This window comes from Natrix helvetica (assembly GCF_964273705.1).
Source record: "Natrix helvetica genome assembly, chromosome: 6".
Classification (NCBI taxonomy): Eukaryota; Metazoa; Chordata; class Lepidosauria; order Squamata; family Natricidae; genus Natrix; species Natrix helvetica.
The window spans coordinates 39,332,454-39,351,713 of NC_138553.1; the positions used below are offsets into that span (position 1 = coordinate 39,332,454).

The 19,260-nt window shown below is 37.6% G+C and overlaps 1 protein-coding gene across 1 annotated transcript in view; it reads left to right on the top strand.

Moving 5' to 3' along the window:
- Positions 1-15,647, top strand: part of KITLG (KIT ligand) — a 60,794-nt gene extending 45,147 nt beyond the window's left edge. The window contains exons 4-10 of the mRNA XM_081957326.1: positions 190-372; positions 1,254-1,413; positions 4,265-4,354; positions 10,036-10,145; positions 11,734-11,810; positions 12,549-12,636; positions 14,428-15,647. Of these exons, the coding sequence (XP_081813452.1) occupies positions 190-372; positions 1,254-1,413; positions 4,265-4,354; positions 10,036-10,145; positions 11,734-11,810; positions 12,549-12,588 (660 nt within the window). The 3' untranslated portion in view covers positions 12,589-12,636; positions 14,428-15,647. The remainder of the gene's footprint in view (positions 1-189; positions 373-1,253; positions 1,414-4,264; positions 4,355-10,035; positions 10,146-11,733; positions 11,811-12,548; positions 12,637-14,427) is intronic.
- The last annotated feature ends 3,613 nt before the right edge of the window (positions 15,648-19,260 follow it).

Here is a 19,260-nt window from a genome sequence, read left to right on the forward strand (position 1 = left end):
ATATTAATGGCAGTTGAATACTAGTGCAAAATAATACTTCCAAGGCAGATTGGGTGGAGATAGTTTATAAATGTTGATAGGTGGATAGATTCTCTAACAATGTATTGAACTACTTTGTTACAATTGTACATTATTAAAGTATGCACAGAATATAATCTCTTTTTTCCCCTTTGTTATCATTTCTGACAGCCCTACCACTGTTGGTTGCATTTGATGGTCCCTGAATTGTTAAATAGTCTAAATAATCTTCTCAATAAATTTAAAGAATTTCCAGATATGTCAAATGTCTTGAGTAATTATTCAATTATCAATAAACTAAGGAGGATCATCACTGATGTGATGGCATGCTTACCTTCTACCACATATAATAAGGTAATAATCTAAATCTGAACTTTCCTCTATATTACTAAATAATATCCTGAGATAATGATGTATAAAGAATGGGTGACTGTAACATAATGTTTTTGCAGAGGTTACCTTCCTCTGCATTAAGAACCAAACATTCTTAATGTTTTATTAAATCATGAATTTATATAAGTAATTCCTTCAGTTATTTATGTATTTAATTATATATAATTTCAATTTTGATATATATTTATGTATCATATTTATACCCTCTCTTGTGTTTATATGATTGTAGTGGAACATAAAGATAATATATAAATAATTCTTGCATGCAATTCAATTTCTTCCAATCTTGTATTTAAATAAATATGACTAACATATACACAATATTTTGAATATATATTTGAAGCATTGAAACTATAGGATTTATTTCAAATGTAATATCTGAGTAGCAAGCATAGCTTGCTTGCACTGCTAATAAATCTTTGGAAACAGTACTTTGCTTTTCATAGTAATAGATGAAACAGATATTTGGGAATAAGAGTTCTTCAAGATACATGCCACCCCCACCCCCCCAATTATACACCACTGATTTAAAACATAAAAGATGATATTGTAACAAAAAGAAACTGTGTCGTCTAAAGACAGCTTTAAACTTAGCTGCTTCAATTTGCAAAGTAAACAAAACCAATTCCTGCTTTAATATTTTAATTGTGTATTTAGTATTTATATAAAAAAGCTTTTTAGTTAAATATGAATTTGCATGTATAGTTTTCACCTCTGTGTTTTTGCCACTTGTAAATAATGTACTCACCCAGGAAGGAATACCTACTTTATAACCTTCCCTGCATAGTGATAGACTAGGTGGCCTTGCTTTCTTTAAAATGGGATTCTATCCTCTTTCTCAGAATTATAGCCAACATGATCATCTATATGAAGAAGGTAAATTTATTCCAGAAGAGTTCTTCAAGCACTTTTACAGAACTATTGAGGCCTACAAAATCTTTTCAAAAAGACCAGAACAAAGTGATTGCATTCTTCCCTCAACAACAGAAGCCTCTGCAAATGGTAAATGCTCTTTTATATATAGAAATATCCACAAATGTCATGAATCACCTTAAATGGATTGGTGCCAATTCAATATGAGCTTGTATTATACAGGGTAAATGTAACACAGTAATATGCTGCTTGGAATAGAGCCATCTAGAAATATCAGTAATAAAGAGTGCTTTAACTTTATAGACCTGTACCCTGCTTTACCAGGGTCCTAAAGACACTGAGCATGTCAGCTGGAAATCTGACAGCCTGGGTTTGAGACCAGAGTGTTGTGCGTCAGGGTCAACTCCCAGCTTACTTACTTATTTATTTATTTATTTATTTATTATTAGCGTTTATATACCGCCCCCTCTCCTGAAAGGGACTCGGGGCGGTGTACAGTCCGTATTAAAATACAACAGATTAAAACATAGAAATAACTACAGAAATACATGTGTATGAGGAGGATAAAATATGCCAAACTGTACTGCTAATAAATAAATCAATACAAAAGTTTAAAATATCAGATTAAATTTAAAACACTATCCCTCTAAAAACCAGTAAGAATGTGTATGCCAGGAGGTAGACGTTAAGAATTATGCCAGACCAGCCAGTCGGAACAGGTGTGTCTTCAGTTTCTGTCGGAAGGAGCGGAGATCAGTAGTGGTTCTAATGTTGGGGGGGAGGTCATTCCAGAGGGTTGGGCCCATCACAGAGAAGGCCCTACTCCTCGGTGTCGCCCGTTGGCATTGCCTCGTGGACGGCACCAGGAGAAGTCCCTCCCCCCAGCTCCTGCCATCTAGCCGTTCAAAAGAATGTGAATGCAAGTAGATAAATAGATACCACTTTGGTGGGAAGGTAACAGTGTTCCGTGCACCTCAGCACATAGGCATACTAGCCACACGATCATGGAAATGTCTTCAGACAATACTGACTCCCTCGGCTAAGAAACGAAGAAAGGATCAAAATCTTTCTACACTGTTTAGCCAATTATTCTCTAGAACACGAGTATCAAACTCAAGGTCCAGGGGCCTGATACAGTCCATGGGGTACTTAGATCTGGCCCATGAGGCCACCCTGGAAACAGCAAAGAACTGGCCCATGGTGCTTCTGCCAGTAAAAAAAGGGCTCCCAAAGCTACGTTTTTTGCTGCCACAGCCTTCTGCAACCCTCTGCCAGTGAAAATGAAACTTGGTAGTCTGTTTTCACTGGCAGACCACTTGGGCCGTGCCAGGCGCCCCTGACAGGAATGATGTTGAGCTGGCCATGCCTACCTGACCCCCCAAGGTGAAACACAACCCTTATGTGGCCCTCAATGAAATCAACTTTGACCCCACTGTTCTAGAACAATCCATATTCAAAACTCATGACTGCTATTTAATTTTTAAAACAAAATAAAAGTGGAATAAATTTATTTACTTCTACGTCACTTTCACCCCAATCTTCAATTGAGAAGGTTCCTGAAGGGTTTGCGTGCAGATTTTGAAAGAGCAGCCTTTGCCAAGGTTTTTTTAATCAAAAGTACAGGTGGCTAGAAAAAAAGTGATGGTGACACAATGTTAACTTTTTCAAACTGACTCTTTGATGCTTAAAATATTCTTCATCAGAACTCCATAACATGCAACACATTCAAACATGTTCTCCATAACATGAGACATTTTCCCCCCCAAAAGAGAGGGACTTCTCCGGGTGCTGTCCTCCAGAGAGTGTCAGAGGGCGGCGCCCAGGAGTAGGCGCCCTTCTCTGTGATGGGCCCTACCCTTTGGAATGACCTCCCCCCAGACATTAGGACTACAACTGACCTCCGCTCCTTCCGTATGAAACTTAAGACCCACCTGTTCCGACTAGCCGGCCTGGCTTAAATTTTAGAGCTTTTCCACCTCTTGGGCATTTTTAATTGTTAATTTTAATTTTAAAATTTTAACTGTCATTGGGGTTTTAATTATCTTAAAGTACTGTAATTTATTTATTTATTTTCCACCTCCTCCATATTATATTGTTGTGCTGTTGTACGTCGCCCCGAGTCCCTGGGGGGAGAGGGGGCGACTAAGAAGTCAAATTAAATAATAAATAAATAAATAAATAAATAAATAAATAAATAAATAAATAAATAAATAAATAAATAAATAAATAAATAATAAATAATAAATAATAAATAATAAATAATAAATAATAAATAATAAATAAATAAATAAATAAATAAATAAATAAATAAATAATAAATAAATAAATGTCTTAGGAACATAAAGGAAGCCTTCAGGATTTTGTAGAATGATAATTTTTTTAACATAAAATAGCAATATCATTTAGACTTATATTTATTTATTTATTTATTTATTATTTCTTAGCGCTTATATACCGCCCCCTCTCCCGGAAGGGACTTATATACCACTTCACAGTGCTTTACAGTCCTCTCTAGCTGTTTACAGAGTCAGCAAATTGCCTCCACAAATCTGGGTCCTCATTTTACCGACCTCAGAAGGATGGAAGGCTGAGTCAACCTTGAGCCTGGTGAGATTCAAACTGCCAAATTGCAGTCAGCAGAAGTAGCTTGCAGTACTGCATCCTAACCACTGTGCCATCATGGCTCTGAATATAGGAAATTTAGCTGCTCTGTTTCCATTATAGCCATTTACTTCTGATCACATAAACCTTTCTTTTTACTGAATTGTCTAAATGTTATAAAGCAGTAAAAAATTGGGTCCAACTTTATTATAGTGGAAAACTCCCACATGTGGTCCTCAGCATATCCAGATCAGGCTGGGAAAGAATCCTGCAGGAATCCAGAAATAGATGACCCAAGGGTTTCATTCTGTATTATGCAACTTCCTATGTGCCTAAAATATTTTTTTTTAAAAAAACTGACATATTATTTCTGTCTCAGATTCAAGCACCAGTGTCACAGAGCCATTTTTATTACATCCTGTTGCGGCCAGTTCCCTTAGGAATGATAGCAGTGATAATACAAGCAACAGTAAGTGTAAATAATTGTTTTTCATCTTGTCATGTTCATTGGGGAGGTGGGGAAGAAAAGCAGCCATATTGTGCAAACCAGTTCTGCATCCTTGGGATCCATTGCAGGAGTAGTATACACTTAACTTCCCGAATGGTTTGCAAATACAAGCGTACGCACCTCCCCTCCTCAGATCCTTCCACGCATGCACTTTTGGTGGGAAAAAGGGCCTAAATGGGATACCATAGAGCCTGACACAGGTGGGCAGAGCTACCGGTTCAGGTAATCCTTGGGTAATCCTCACCTCTGATCCATTGGTTAAATAAACTTCTTTGCCAGCAGAGGAAAGAAGCAAGTGGCAAACATATCCAATAGCACTCAACATTAATATGGCTTCTCAGCATGAAGCATAGAGCTCGGAAAAGAAGCACATGGTTCTGCTTTCATTGGTTAAATTTTGATAATTAGAATTGTAGGACTTCAATGGAAAATTGAAACAATATACATAAACTTCTTTTAATTATCTCATAATAAACCCCTGAAAGTCATTTAATGGCACCAGGATGTGCTTACTTTTCCTCATCCATCTCTTCCTCCCCCCTCTTTTGTTTCAGCTTGGAAAGCATTAAATAATTAGAGTTTAATGAAGTAAATGAAATAAAAAAACATTTTTCCCTAGAATCGAAGAACAAATATAGTGCTTAATTTTTTAAAAAAATTAAGGAGGCTTACTAGTTGAGGAGGTGAAAAAGTTTCTTCATGGTTTTAACATTTACTGGACTATGTAAATAATAAGATGAAATGGACAAGGAATCCGTTTCTTGCATTGCCATATTGTGAGCCCCAAAATCTAGCACTTCAGTTTACAGTCTCAGGACTGTATTTTGTAAAGGTAGGGTCAAGTATTCAAGTGATTTTCTCTAAATATTTCAGAATTAAGAAACCAGACAGGAATATCATTAGATTCAAAGAAAACAATAAAGTGAAATGAGAACACAGCAAATATATTTGCGTGTGTGTGCATGTTTGTGTTTGCATGTATTCACAAATTTTGAATTTTGACAAACATCTATTTAACAAACTACAAAATGAAACTTTAATTCTAACAGACAACAATGAGAAAGTTAATAGATCCAGATATTCTGTTTCAAAGAGTTTTTTTAAAAAATGTGCTATGAGACTAACTGCTAAAATCACCTTTAAAGAAAGACATTAGATGATAAACAAGAAGATTAGAGGATAAACAAGAAATTAGGATAGCTAAAGAAATGACATGCCTATATTTCTGATCATTGAGGAAAAGCACTGTAAAATGAACAAACAATATTTTTTTAAATATGTAGAACAGCCTTTCAGTTCTTCCAAAGTATCTGGTCTTCTGATGGAAGAAGTTTGATGGAGAATAACAAATGTTACAGAGAAAATAGAATTCTGCAAGGAAAGTATTTTGCCAATTTTTCAAGTTTTATGACAGTATTTATAAGAATGTAGTTGGGATGAACATGTAAAATTGTAATACTTAAGACTTTTGCAAACCCACTACCTGTGTAATGGACTCAAAGTAATAATAAAATTAAGTGGCAAGTCATCTTACGGATTCATACCTAGTCAAACAGGATAAGAATATATAGTTATTTTCCACAATGCTAAGAATGCAGCAGTGAATACTGCATAAAGGTAATATTAAGGCAATCACAGTTATCAAATGTGGACTACAGAAGTCCTGACCCTTACCATATCATATAGAGTGTGTTTTCTGCATGCCTTTGATGCCATCTAGCAGATATTGGATTTTCACAGCCAAAACCTGGCACAAGTATTAAAAATAGACATCATGGGTTTGGTCATAGACTAAAATGGTTCTAATTTGATCTCCATATAAAATGGGGAGCAATTGGAACAACTGTGTGCAATTCTGGAAATTCTTTGTTGGTCATTGTAGACAATACTGGATAGATTGATCATATCCAACTTGGTATAAGGTAGGGGTGTCAAGCTCAAGGCCCGGGGGGCCAGATCTGGCCCACAAGGTGCTTAGATATGGTCCAAAGGGCTGCCCTAGAAACAGCAAAGGACTGGCCCACAGTTCCCCTGCCAGTGAAAACAGCGTTTGGGAAGGCCGTGTGTGGCCCTCCCAAGCACCGTTTTCATTGGCAGAGGGTTGCAGGAAACCATCACAGTCGAAAATAGAGCTCAGGAGCCCGTTTTCACTGACAGAGCCCTCAGGCCACCACAGGCACCCCCATCATAAGTGATGTCAAGCTGTCCACCCCAGCCATGCCCACCCCAGCCCCCCAAGGTCAAACACAACCCTGATGTGACCCTCAATAAAATCGAGTTTGACACCCCTGGTATAAGGCATTGTTCTCTAGACCTACTATGATCAAATATTTAACATTTTCACCTTTTATCTTCTACAGTTGGCTTACTGGGTGTAAAATAATCATCTATGAATTATGCTGGCATGAAATATCTGTTCTGCTTGATTAAAAGTTCCTGTTGGAGTTAGCATGCCTGAAGGGTCTAAGAAAAGTTCAAACAGTGTTGGATAAATCTGCATAAAAGCAAGATTTATAGCTTTAAATAAGTTTATAAACTATGAATTGCCAAACTGTATTTACAGTGAAGCAAAATATTTGGCTTAAATAGGACTATGCAGGATTTTTAGTTGAAGTAAAATGGCAATAAAATCTTATAAATAGCATATATTTGAATAAAAAAATGTATAACATCAATTGAAAGGGGCAGCACCTTCGTTTTAGTGGCTGCTTATCTAGTTTAATATTGGCTGGAATTACATTTCGTTTCAGCGAGATTGAGATTTTATTTGTTCATCTATAGATAACTAACAGCTAGAAGGCACAACACAAGTTTAATCTGTCCATCAATAAAAAAGGCCAACGAACAGTTAGAGAAATGATATATGGTTATCTTTGCAGGTACCCAAAAGTCTGAAAGGGACAGTGCATTCTGAAGCTAACTAATGAAGGTACCAGTTGTACAAACTAATATCTTCACAAGGACATTTATAAACTATAAACTGGCTATTGCAGTAGGGCATATCATTTGTGCTTACACAAAGATGTGGTGCTGAATTGTGCACTGAACCATTCATACATAAGAGTGCAGACAGTGGATTTGGTCCATATTTCTCCAACTTTGAAAAACACTCAAGTAGACAGACTGTAGCTAGGTGTGTGAATTTTTTTAAGAGCCCCAAAATTCGTCCTATAGAACACATGAAAAATAAACACGCAACAAAATTTACTAAAACAAACCTAAATCCAAGCACTGTCCATATGAGTAATGTAGACCTAGTTATTTTGTCTTTTTGTCCTATGTACTATATCCCTTGACACTCTGCTTCCAAAAAAGCCATTATAATAGTATATTTATGTATTAATTTTTGGTGATTAAATAATATCCTTTGTATGCAGTATTGAGACATTGTAGAGCTAATGTGCAAACAAAGTGGATTATTCAAAGAGCAGAGGCTAATTATAGACTGTATGTCAGAATGCATAGATCAGCGATGGCGAACCTTTTTTGGCTCGCGTGCCATAAGTGGGGGGAGCGCAGGGGATCGAGTGCGGGTGTGCCGCACCCATAATGCAATGCGCGACCCTCCGGTGCGCATGCGCGCACTACAGGCCCTCCCCCCATTTTTACATGCTTTTTTCACCCTCCCCAGGCTCCAGAGGCTTTATAGGAGCCTGGGGAGGGCGAAAACAGCTTCCCCCGCCCCCCCCGGACGCCCTCCGGAGGCTTCAGGGAAGCCTCCAGACGGTCCCTGAAGCCTTCAGAGTGCTCAAAACGATCCTCCGAGCAAACCAGAAGTGACTTCCGGTTTGCTCTGAGGGTTGTTTTGAGCGCTCCAAAGACTTCAGGGACTGTCCGGAGGCTTTCCTGATGTCTTCAAAGCGCTCAAAACGACCCTCCGAGCAAACCGAAAGTCACTTCTGGTTTGCTCGGGGGGTCGTTTTAAGCATTCCGAAGGCTTCAGAGACTGTCCGGAGGTTTCCCTGACGCCTCCAGAGGGCATCCGGGGGGGGGAGGCTGTTTTCACCCTCCCCAGGCTCCTATAAAGCCTCTGGAGCCTGGGGAGGGCGAAAAATGGTTTTAAAAAAGGGTGAACTCAATTGGCCAGCGCGGGTGGATGGATGTGTGTGTAAAGAAAGAGAGAGAATATTATTAAAGAATTACATCTTTAGAAAATGCATGCTAATTCAACAAAAACTAATAGTATGCATATCTCATATATTATAGTTACTCCCATGTTAGGATCAAATGTTAACTAGATATTAATAGTTGCCAAAGTTACAGTTCTTTATAAGAAAATAAATAAGAGGAATAGTCAGAGAACCTCTAAACTGACGACAAAGAATCCAAATGCATTCCAACCATGCAATGAACACATGGGCTCCAGGAAATCACAACATACTAGCTTCTTACTGAGAAGGACAAATAAAGATAGCCACTGATTATTTTTCTCCTTTCCCAGATATTTCTAGTGGCAAAGTGGATGAAACTCAATCTGCAATCCTGTTGTCACATCAGGATTAACTTTAGAGTTTCTTGCTAAATGAACTGTAGAAACCTAAAGCCATCAGGTGGTCTTTGCAAAGATAGCAGATAATTAGGTAATGTAAGCACAAGCACCTGCAGAATTTTCTCAAAAATACAGTCTCTATATCTCAGCTCATGGGAACCCATCATATCTGTCTTTCACTCTTTCTCACCAGACCTCATTTTGCTATGGAGCATACATATGCATATGATAGCTATCCTACATAAGAATAACACAAAAATATGGGAAGTCACCATACATAGATATAGCAGCTGAATGACACCAAGATTCCAAATTAAAACAACTGCCAGAGACAGAATAATTAGTATCTTAAGGTCACTGCTATACAAACCTGTGTTGATCATGGTTGGGACAATGGGGTTCAGATAGACAGCTGCTGCTTCTTTTAGCTACTTTAGCTTATTTTTGCACTGGTCTACACTAATGCCTTAGCAGGTAGCAATTTTAAGATATGTGGACTTCAGCTTTCAGTGTTCCCTTAATCAGCATGCTGGCTAGGGAATTCTGGGAATTGATGTCCACATGTCTTGAGGTTGCTGAAGTTGAGAAACACTATTACAGACTAAGTATGGCTTGCCTTTCAAATGTTCAGATGAGGAAAAGTGTCCTAACTATTATTTCAGTGGCCAATGGGACTGCTCTTGCTAATAGTACTCTGTTCTCCAATGAAGAACAGGGAAAGAGTAGGGGAAATCCTTGTCATTTTTTCAGTTCATGCTGCTCTGCCTCTTGAGAATTCACATGTGAGAGCTTCTAAGTATATTTTTCTGATAAATTATGTGGTCTAGTTTAAATGAGGAGGGGAGACATTTAGCAGAAAATCGAGCCAAGAAAAAATGAGAAGATCACTTGGTAAGTGTTCCTTTGCAGATGGCGAAATGGGATTATAAAGTTGCCAGAATGTTTGCCTTTCCCGAATGAAGTGCAAATAAAGCTGTGAATTTCAGGCAACCAAACACTTCCTAATAAAACCACAAACTTCTTTAAAAGTATCATTTACAATGTAAGGAGTAGAAAAGTATACATGACTCACAAGTTTAACGTTATCATCCAGGAGATTTTGTTTTATTTTTTTCTGTCTTCATTAATCCAAAATGTTTTTTTTTAATTCCAGAAGCAGAATTGGACTTCCTCAGTAAGTCTAGCAATCAAGTATTGAGCATAGCACTTTCATCATTGTTGGCTTTTGTCTTCGGCTTTGTTTTGGGAGCCATATGCTGGAAGGTGAGAAATATCAAAAGCTGTTTATGATTGGTTAAAGACGATACTAAATTGAAGTATCATATATGCCCTTGAGTGAAGTACCTTGATTTCCTATTAAGCAAACATATCAATAAACCTTTTTCAGACAGGATTTGAGGAAAGGATTTTTGTTAAAGCTTTATATGTTTCTAGAAAGCTTTTACTTTCCTCTCTCTGTCCTTTCTAGAGGGAGAGGACTTTTTGACAGAGGACAGTTCTCCAGTGTGGAAATAGATTCCCTAGTGCAGAGGAATAGGTATTGATGTAGAACTGAATGTCGGTTTGGCAACAGCAGTGTGATTTCATAGGTTTGCAATGATAAATATTTTTTAAATGCTGCAAAATTCACAAGGCTTCTATGATTGCCAAGCCTGGCTGATGTAGTGACAGTGGTGGGATATGACCAGTACGCCCCAGTATGGGTGTACCAGTGCCTGCTGGGAGCACCAGGTACTGTTCTGGTATGGTGCTCTGGAGGGCCCGCCCACCCGTCCTCCTTACTGGTATTTGAGCCAATCAGGGCTTCCACACACAGAGCATATGGCACCTGCGCGATGCTCTGCCAAATAGCTGGAGCATCACGGAGCTGCACGTGTGCATGTGGTGGACGCCTGGCCCTGTTGCACTGTACCGGTTGCAATGGGATCCGGAACCCCTCACTGTGTAGTGAGTATTATCCAGTAGATCAGGGGTCCCCAACCCCCAGTCCATGGACCAATAATATTAGGCCGCGCCCAGGCCATGCAAACAAGTGAAGCCCCATCCGCGAGATTCAGGCAGCACACAAAAGCACACCCCTTCTGGTACGTGGAAAAACCTCTCTTCATAGAACCAGTCCCTGGTGTCCAAAAGGTTTGTGGCCATTGCAGTAGTCGACTACTGAAACATACTCTTAGCTAATGTCCCAAAGGTTCTTTTTTCAGGATACAACTGGACTTTCTTGTTTTTTATTTTGAAGACATTTTGCTTCTCATCCAAGAAGCTCCTTCAGTTCCGGCAGGATAGTGGGGATTGAAAGAACTCTTAGCTAATCCACACAATTAGGACTATAGATGCTGTATAATATTTATAGTCCTAATTGTGGGGATTAGCTAAGAGTAATATTACTTTTCCTAGGGGCAAAATACTGTGATTTAAAGTTTGAGGGATTGTGCTGCCTACAGTTATGAAGAATAGTATCACAATGAATGGTATAATGTGACCTTTCCGTAATGAAATGATAACAGTACAAAGAGACACAAGGGCTATTTTGCCTTCATATCTTACTGCTATCAATAAATAGCAAGAAAAAGGTGGCCTGAAAGAAAATTTATATCCAGTCACACATGTACAAAAGCAGTGGCAAACTATTTCCACGCTGTATGATTGCCAAGAAAACTACTTGGACAGTGATATATGATCTCCCAGATATAGGATCAATGCAAAGAAAAGGAGATTTTACTTCTATTCTTTTCCTCTTTTAGCTGAGTGACGATATGCTTTTAGTATTTCATTTTTAAAAAAAAATGGATTTGATTGTTTTGCATTTTTTCTATATTACCATAACGCCTGTTTTCTTATTTATCTATAGAAAAGAACCTGCAGGCATATACTAAAAATTCACCAGACTACACAATCTAACATCAACCAAGATGATAATGAGATAAGGTATTTTAATTTAATTTTTAATCGATTGTCTGTTAGGATACTATTTCCCCAATTTCAACATTTGTTTTGGAAATTTTGGTCCTGAAAGATTCTAGGACTCTTAAGATATGTATCTCAAGACCTGTGTTAGGATTTTGTAAAGTTGCAATTCTACACAGGTTTACTAGGGAATGGCTACACAAGGTGGCATTCTTAGTATGCAAACATTATAAAATTGCAAAACAGAGAGTTTAGAAATCTGTGTTGTTGATAGTTCTGTTTTTGTATCTTAACTGATCCATTTTTCCACTGCACTACCGTGTTTCCCCAAAAATAAGACAGGGCCTTATTTTCTTTTGACCCCGAAATTAGCAGTTGGCCTTATTTTTTTTGGGGGGGGGGGTCTTATTATTTTTGAGATGCAGGTGGCAGTGAGCATGGTCACTTCATGGCTGCAGCTATGTTGAAATATTTTTGGGGAGGGCTTATTTTCAGGGGCGGCTTATTTTAGTGCATGTGCTCAAAAGCCTGATTGGGCTTATTATCTGGGGAGGTCTTATTTTCAGGGAAACTGGATATATATTGTTATATACATATAAACATTATTTCAATATGAATATATTTTAAAATAGGCCATTTGGAACACTTAACAAATAAGGGCTGTTCTCCATCTGAAATTATTTTCATAATTTCAAAAACTGATTTGCCACAAAAGACTGAAAAAGCACTTTGTTTTTGTTTTTTTAATTTCATTTTCAGTATGTTGCAGCACAAAGACAAATCGCTTCTACAAGTGTAGCTGTTTCTTTTTATATATATACACTGTTACTGCTTCACGTCTAGGCAAGTATTGAAACAGAATATTTGAGTTTATCATTGGGGGGTTTCAAATAACTGAACTTTGTAGTAATTCTTTTGGGGTTTCTCATATAAAACTATATACCATCAGAACATTGATACACTGCCCTCATTGACAATACAGCCATAGTCTATAAAATAATCTCCCTTCTTGCTCTCTTTTAAATAAGCATTTAAAATAATGACTTATTACATGAACATCTGAGCCTCTGCGCAGGGACACAGGGACGGGCACTGTGCCTCTTGAAGACTGGAATTTCATCTCACACTCACAGGTTTCCCCATCATTGGCCTCTGCATAGCTCAGCTATGATACAAAAGGAATTCCTGACAATTTCTAGGCAACTTTGGCTTCTTTTAAAACCTGCCCATGGGGTATGGAAGTAAATTCACAATTGCTAATACGGATAGCTTTGGATTTATGGACAATTGTTCAGTAACTGTTTGGAGTTACAAAAGGGATGACAAAATGGACTTACCACCTGTGCCACAGTTACGTGATGAAAATTCCAGTGCTTGACAGCCCACCCACACTTATATCAGGGGCACTTCAATTCCCCACATCACCTATTGTTCTATCCCCCATGTTGTTGCCCTCTCGGGTTGGTTTGTAACCTGTTTTGAAAGAGCAAGCAGCCTTAGAATGACATGACTCTGAGGCTGCTTGCCGTACCTCAGGAAGCCAGAGCCACCTCAGTCTGCTCTAGCAAACATCAGAAAGCATTCATTATATTGCCCACTTGTCTTTGCTTCCCATCCTCAAGGGCTCCCCACCTTAACCAACCAAGCACCAGCAAGTATTTCTTTGCCCAACTGCCTTCTCTTCCAGTTTCGCACTTCAACCTTTCGCCTTTGCTGCTTCCTTTTTGGATCCAGCATGTTGAGGGAACATTGCCTACTTTTCTACTTTTCCCCCCTTTTCATTCCAAAGACAGTGCTTCTTTGTAAAGCTGCACTGTCTTCATAAAGTTGCACTCTCTTTCCAAAGGCATTCCAAAGACAGCACAGCTTTACAAAGACAACACATACTTCAGAAAACTACACTGCCTTTTCTAAGGAGTTCCAAACATAGCTCAGTTTTATAAAAAACGTGCTGCCTTCAGAAGAAAAACAAAGTAGGAAAGTAAGAAAGGTTTATTGGAGAATTTGGGCCCAACACAGAGATAGCAAAAAGTGGAAGATCCATGCAGGGAACCAGGAGACAATGCTCAGGGTGAAGAAATGTTTGCTGGGGTTGATTGGGAGTGAACAAATGCTGCTGGTGCTTCCTGGCCAGACTACAGAGTACCGTATATGGGTCTGGAGAGAGAGGGTAGCTGGGTGAATGAATGCCAACTGGGGTGGGCTGAGGTGGTGGAGGCTTCTTTGGTCATGGCAAGCAGTCCTAGAACCACTGGACTGCTTGTTGCTAAACAAGGTAGGATGCAGGGTGGTCAAAAGTTTATAGATGGGGGAGCGATGGGCACACAGGAGTAGTTAAAGGCAGTCTCTTGACTTACTGTGGGTTGGGGCTGGTATGGACCAAGCCCAGAATGGCTTGTATTGAACTAGCTACTTGGCTGATGACCCACAATTCTTGGTAAACAACCTCAATGGGTAGTCCTGGGTTTGCCATTACAAGTAATTGCAATCACATGTCACCTTGCTTTACAACTGTATCAATTTACAATAGCAATCCCAGTTTTAATTGTGGTCATAAGTCGAGGACCAGTTGTTACTGAAATAGCTTTTGAAATATTGAGACTTTAAGCTTTTTCCTCCCTTCTCTTTCTCCAGGCAGCTAACAGTTCTATGTTTGCTTCATAAATGAAGCAGCTTTAAGCATATTTGTATTCCTTTTGGAGTGACAGACTGAGTCTGCATCTGTTGCTGTTTCCCGTGACTCCATATTCACAATATAGAGCTGTGGATAAAAGCTATGTTACTGTGAAACCAACGTGGAATTCAACATCACTAGAGAAAAGAGTCTACAGCAAAAAGGATTACCACTTTTAATGCAGAGCAAAGTGTATCTTTGCACCTTGGATCTGCAGTGGATTTTAGCAAATGCAGTAAGAAGATTTATGTGATCCAAAATATAAGGAAGTTTGTATTGGATACACAAATGGAGACTATGAATAGAAGAAATATGCGGAAATGGACAAAATAGGAAACTTCAGAAATGTATATGTCTTGCAAATAAGTTTATGCAATGGACGAATGTGCTAGTTTTCTTTCATCAGTGGAACTGGGCTAATAGCGAGGGAAAGTTTCATTTAAAATCAGATGCAGTAATTTCGAAGGATATAAGTGGAGTTTAATTTTGTGTCAAAAATTTTATACAGTTTGACAATGTTGTTAATGTCTGTTCAGTACAAGTGATCTAAATACAAATATTCTAGGTTGGCCCATTGATGGCTGCAAGGAAGATTATCAGTTACGTATGTTCCAGTACATAAGGGGGAGGGGGAGGGGGGCAGAATATTAATTGTTATCTGGGATAACTGTCATGAAACTGAATCAAAGTACTTAAACTATTCTTGATACTAACAGAAATTAGGTCATCTCAGAGATAATTAAGTTTTACTTTAACTTTTTATATATGTCCTTGAATATTTTGAAATAAATTTTAAAAGCAGCATCCATTATACCATTTTGAATTCTTCATCAATTATTATTCCTTCAGCTCAAGTGGAATGAATTATTTATATAAATATTTTTCAGCCTTTTGATAATTGTAACAAAACTGTCGACAAGAATTCCCAGGTGAAAAATTACCAGTCATGAATTTCAATGGAACACTAAAAACATTGAAACCTGTATATAATGTTATTTTTTTCCCCCTGAAAATGGATTTGAAGAATTTTATTTTCTATGAAATAGTTGGATTGCTCTACATTCCAAACTACTAATCCAATAATAAACTGAAACTATTGTAAATTTAATTAAACTATTACATTTTCCTTTATGGTGCATTGATAAAAAAACCTATGCTTAATAAATACTTTATTTAAACTTTCACATTTTTAGATTTATTTATTTTCATATCTGTCACAGTGTCTTAGAAAGCTATGTTTCCAACACCTTAAAGCTACAGGACATGAAATTAATTTTGAAGGAACCAGGTTAATATCCAAAACTGAACACTTCAACAAGAGAATAATTATGGAAGCTATCGAAATAGAGAAACACCCCCACAACATGAATAAACGTGACAATACTTCCTGCCTACCAGACATCTGGAACTCTGCCCTGGTAAACAAATGAGCCCCACCCACCACCCAGGCCGTTACAACACAAAACAACAAGGGACCCACAGCCAGCACCAATCTACCAATCATGATACAACCACACAGCCAATCAATCCACTTACTGAAACAAAGCCAGCACTCCACACACACACCAAGATTTATAGAAAGACGGCATGCTTTAAGCCAAAATCGCCAGCCTGAGGATGGTGAGTGAGACCTTGTCGAAACGTTGCCAAGACAATCTCAATCTTACACGGGAAAAAAGACCCAAATACAACAAGACCAGCAATATATATATACATACAGCTTTATGACATTCTGGAAAGGATTCATATAATCTCATCATATGTTCTAAAGAATACATGTACATGGATTATTAAGATTCAATGCACTTAATGCTTTTAAAAATACATTATTATACCAGGAAACAGCATATATCTTTGGTCTTTAACTTAGATCTGCTTGTTAATTCACAAGGATTTTCATTGTTTGATGATTCAATAGTTCCCTGTAAAGAGCAGAATACAAGTGGAGGGAATTGTGGTTGAATCTGATGGTGCAAGGAGGCTTTGTGATGTGGCGGGGCTTACTCTTAGTTTGCTCAGTGGGGATTCAAGCTTTACACAGCATGAGGCTTTAGAATGTGGATTAATTGAATCAAGTGTTTCTGGATGGAAAAAGAAGCAAGAACCTCAAATATTTTACAGCATCTTATAACAATTTACATCAGAATTGCATGTCTACTACTCCAATTCGAACAACATTTTGTAACTGTAACAGAAAGAAACAAATCTAATTTTCCATGGCTTCTACATTAAAAAAAATCCGGCTCAATAAAAATAGGTTATTTTATCTTAGCCCCAATCTTTGGATGATGTAAACCTTCCTAACTATGCTTTTTATATTGCTGCTTTGGTTTACATTAGCCTAGTTAAGTATATAATTCTTGCTGACACATTAACATGGAGTGTTTCCATATGGGTTATCAGCAGCTGTTTTGGGAGGAAATTAAACTTGAGAGTTTAATTTTATTTCATTGTGACAAAACCTGTTCAACAGTTCAGCGTATATAACAGTTTCAAAATTTCAAACTACCTGTTCACCATCAAATAGCTACACATTGGTAAATAAAATGTAACTGAAAAGTTAAATTGTATAGTATAATAGTGTACTGAAATTATGGGTAATGCACACTGAAACATAAATAGTATGATAAAGAATTTATGCTGGTAGCAATTACAGCACAATACAGATTTGAATGTGTTGAATATGTCACTTGTTAACTGTCCCTGAAAGAGTTTTCACAAGTAATTTTACAGAGTGGAGAAACCTGATGCATGCAGAAGCAAATTTATACTTCCTTAGGTTCCTCTGGAAGAAAATTAAACTACTAACTCAAGATACTTATTTTTCAATTGATAGTTTGCAGGGTTTTTTTTCCTACAGGCAAAAATACATAGACAAAATGGGCATTTTCTACAAAAAATCATTCTTGACTTTACCAATCTGAGACAATTCGTGTTTTATAATTTCTAGCCTTTTTCTCTAAGATACTTAATATTCTCTCATTTGTATTCACATAATAACACTCCGGGATAAATTAATTCTGGTGCAATCAGGATTATCTAGTCCAAAATTCTATCCACCCAGAACATTCACAGATAGCATATAAACCTGACATTGCAATCCCACTCATATTCCCAATATTTGTCTGATTTTAATTGCTGGCAGACAATGCATATAGTTATGCATACTGTTATCCTTTGATAACGATATCACATGAATTACTTTTAAAGCCATTCCAAAGTTGTAGAATGTAACTGCAACTTAAAAGCCCATGTACTTCATTTCACTTGTTGTGAATCTCCCTTTATTAAGATCCATTTGATATCCTGAATTATGAGATGATGAGGTAGTAGGAGAGAACTCTAGTCTACTTTCTTCACACGATGAGTAATTTTATATAGCTACATCATGTTTTCACTTTTTTTTAATTAAAAGCCTATATCTCTTCCATATAGGATTTCACAGTTTCTATTCTAAACTTTTCCTAACTCCATAATGTCATTTTGAGAAGAGGCGAGTTGGATTACTTCCACACACTTTCCAAAGCACTTTTTTCCTTATGCAAAAACAGCCGTTACATAAGTTGTATTGGGAAATGAGCAAAAGAAAAGTAAAGTAAGGACTATTTCATGTGGATATCGCCTGCCATCTTTCCTTGTGGGAAAAAAAAAACCAGGATGTGTCAAGCCCTACATAGCTGAGGAACATTAAGGAAGCAAGAACTGCACAATTGTTTCTAAGGCATGTTTAAATATCTGGAGTAAATTCAGAACCTTGGAAATTATAAAATGGATTTCACACCCTTATTTTTGTTGGTCATTAGATGTTTCTCTTCTTAACCATGTCAGCAACAACTAAGTATATGGCTATGTCCTACCAGCAGCACCCCACACTTCCCTGTATTGCCTTCTACTTTAATACAGATGGCAAAGTTAGCAAGATACAATAAATGCAGACATGAAAATTGCCCAAATGAAAATGGGTCCTGGATGCTGCATTTGATCATGTAAGATAGTGTTTGACTATCTGAAAAGTTGACCTTGCACCTGCGAGCATAATGCTAAGAAGATGGTGATTTATAGTGAGCTGATGAAGGCGGCATCTCTTTAAATTATTTGAAATGCTTCTTGACATCTGGGCTAAGTTGCTGTTTATGACTCACATCCTGCCTTTTGATTGTTTAGGTCTCCTCTACTCTCCATTCCCTTCCCAGCACTTCATAGTCTCCCATAGTGTGCTTGTCCAAGAAAAATGTGTGGTGTGTAATCAGATTGTGCACTACATGTTCCAAGCATGTAATCACAATCTAGATTTTCTAGGAAGATGTAAAGATTAGCAAATTTATTTTCCTAATAATTCCTTCAGTGCAGTTTGCCTTTTTCCAACTGCTGTGTGTTTCATTTAGAGGGACATGAAGAGCTTCTGGATTCATCAACAGAAAATAGAATTGGACTAAAGCTGGTGCCAAGGGAAGGAGCCCAGTATTATTTCTATTACTCTGAAGTGTAAACAGATGAGATTGGAAGAAAAAATGACTTTGAATTTGCTTTGTAGGCAAGGGCCTCAAGAGTAGAACAAAGAACATATGGGTCAGTAACTCAGTCAGTTACTGAGCACAAAACTTTCAATGGAATTGAAAAGAAGCAAAGCATTTGCTTACTACTTTCTAAATTTTCTTTGTGTTTTACTTGTTGGGGGTAGTGTCTTTAATTCAGCTTTAATAACTTGAACAAAATATATACCCAACTTTCTAAATAAGTGTCACACTATTGACTTGACAATATTTCTGATAAATTCCACAGAAAAAGATTTGAATC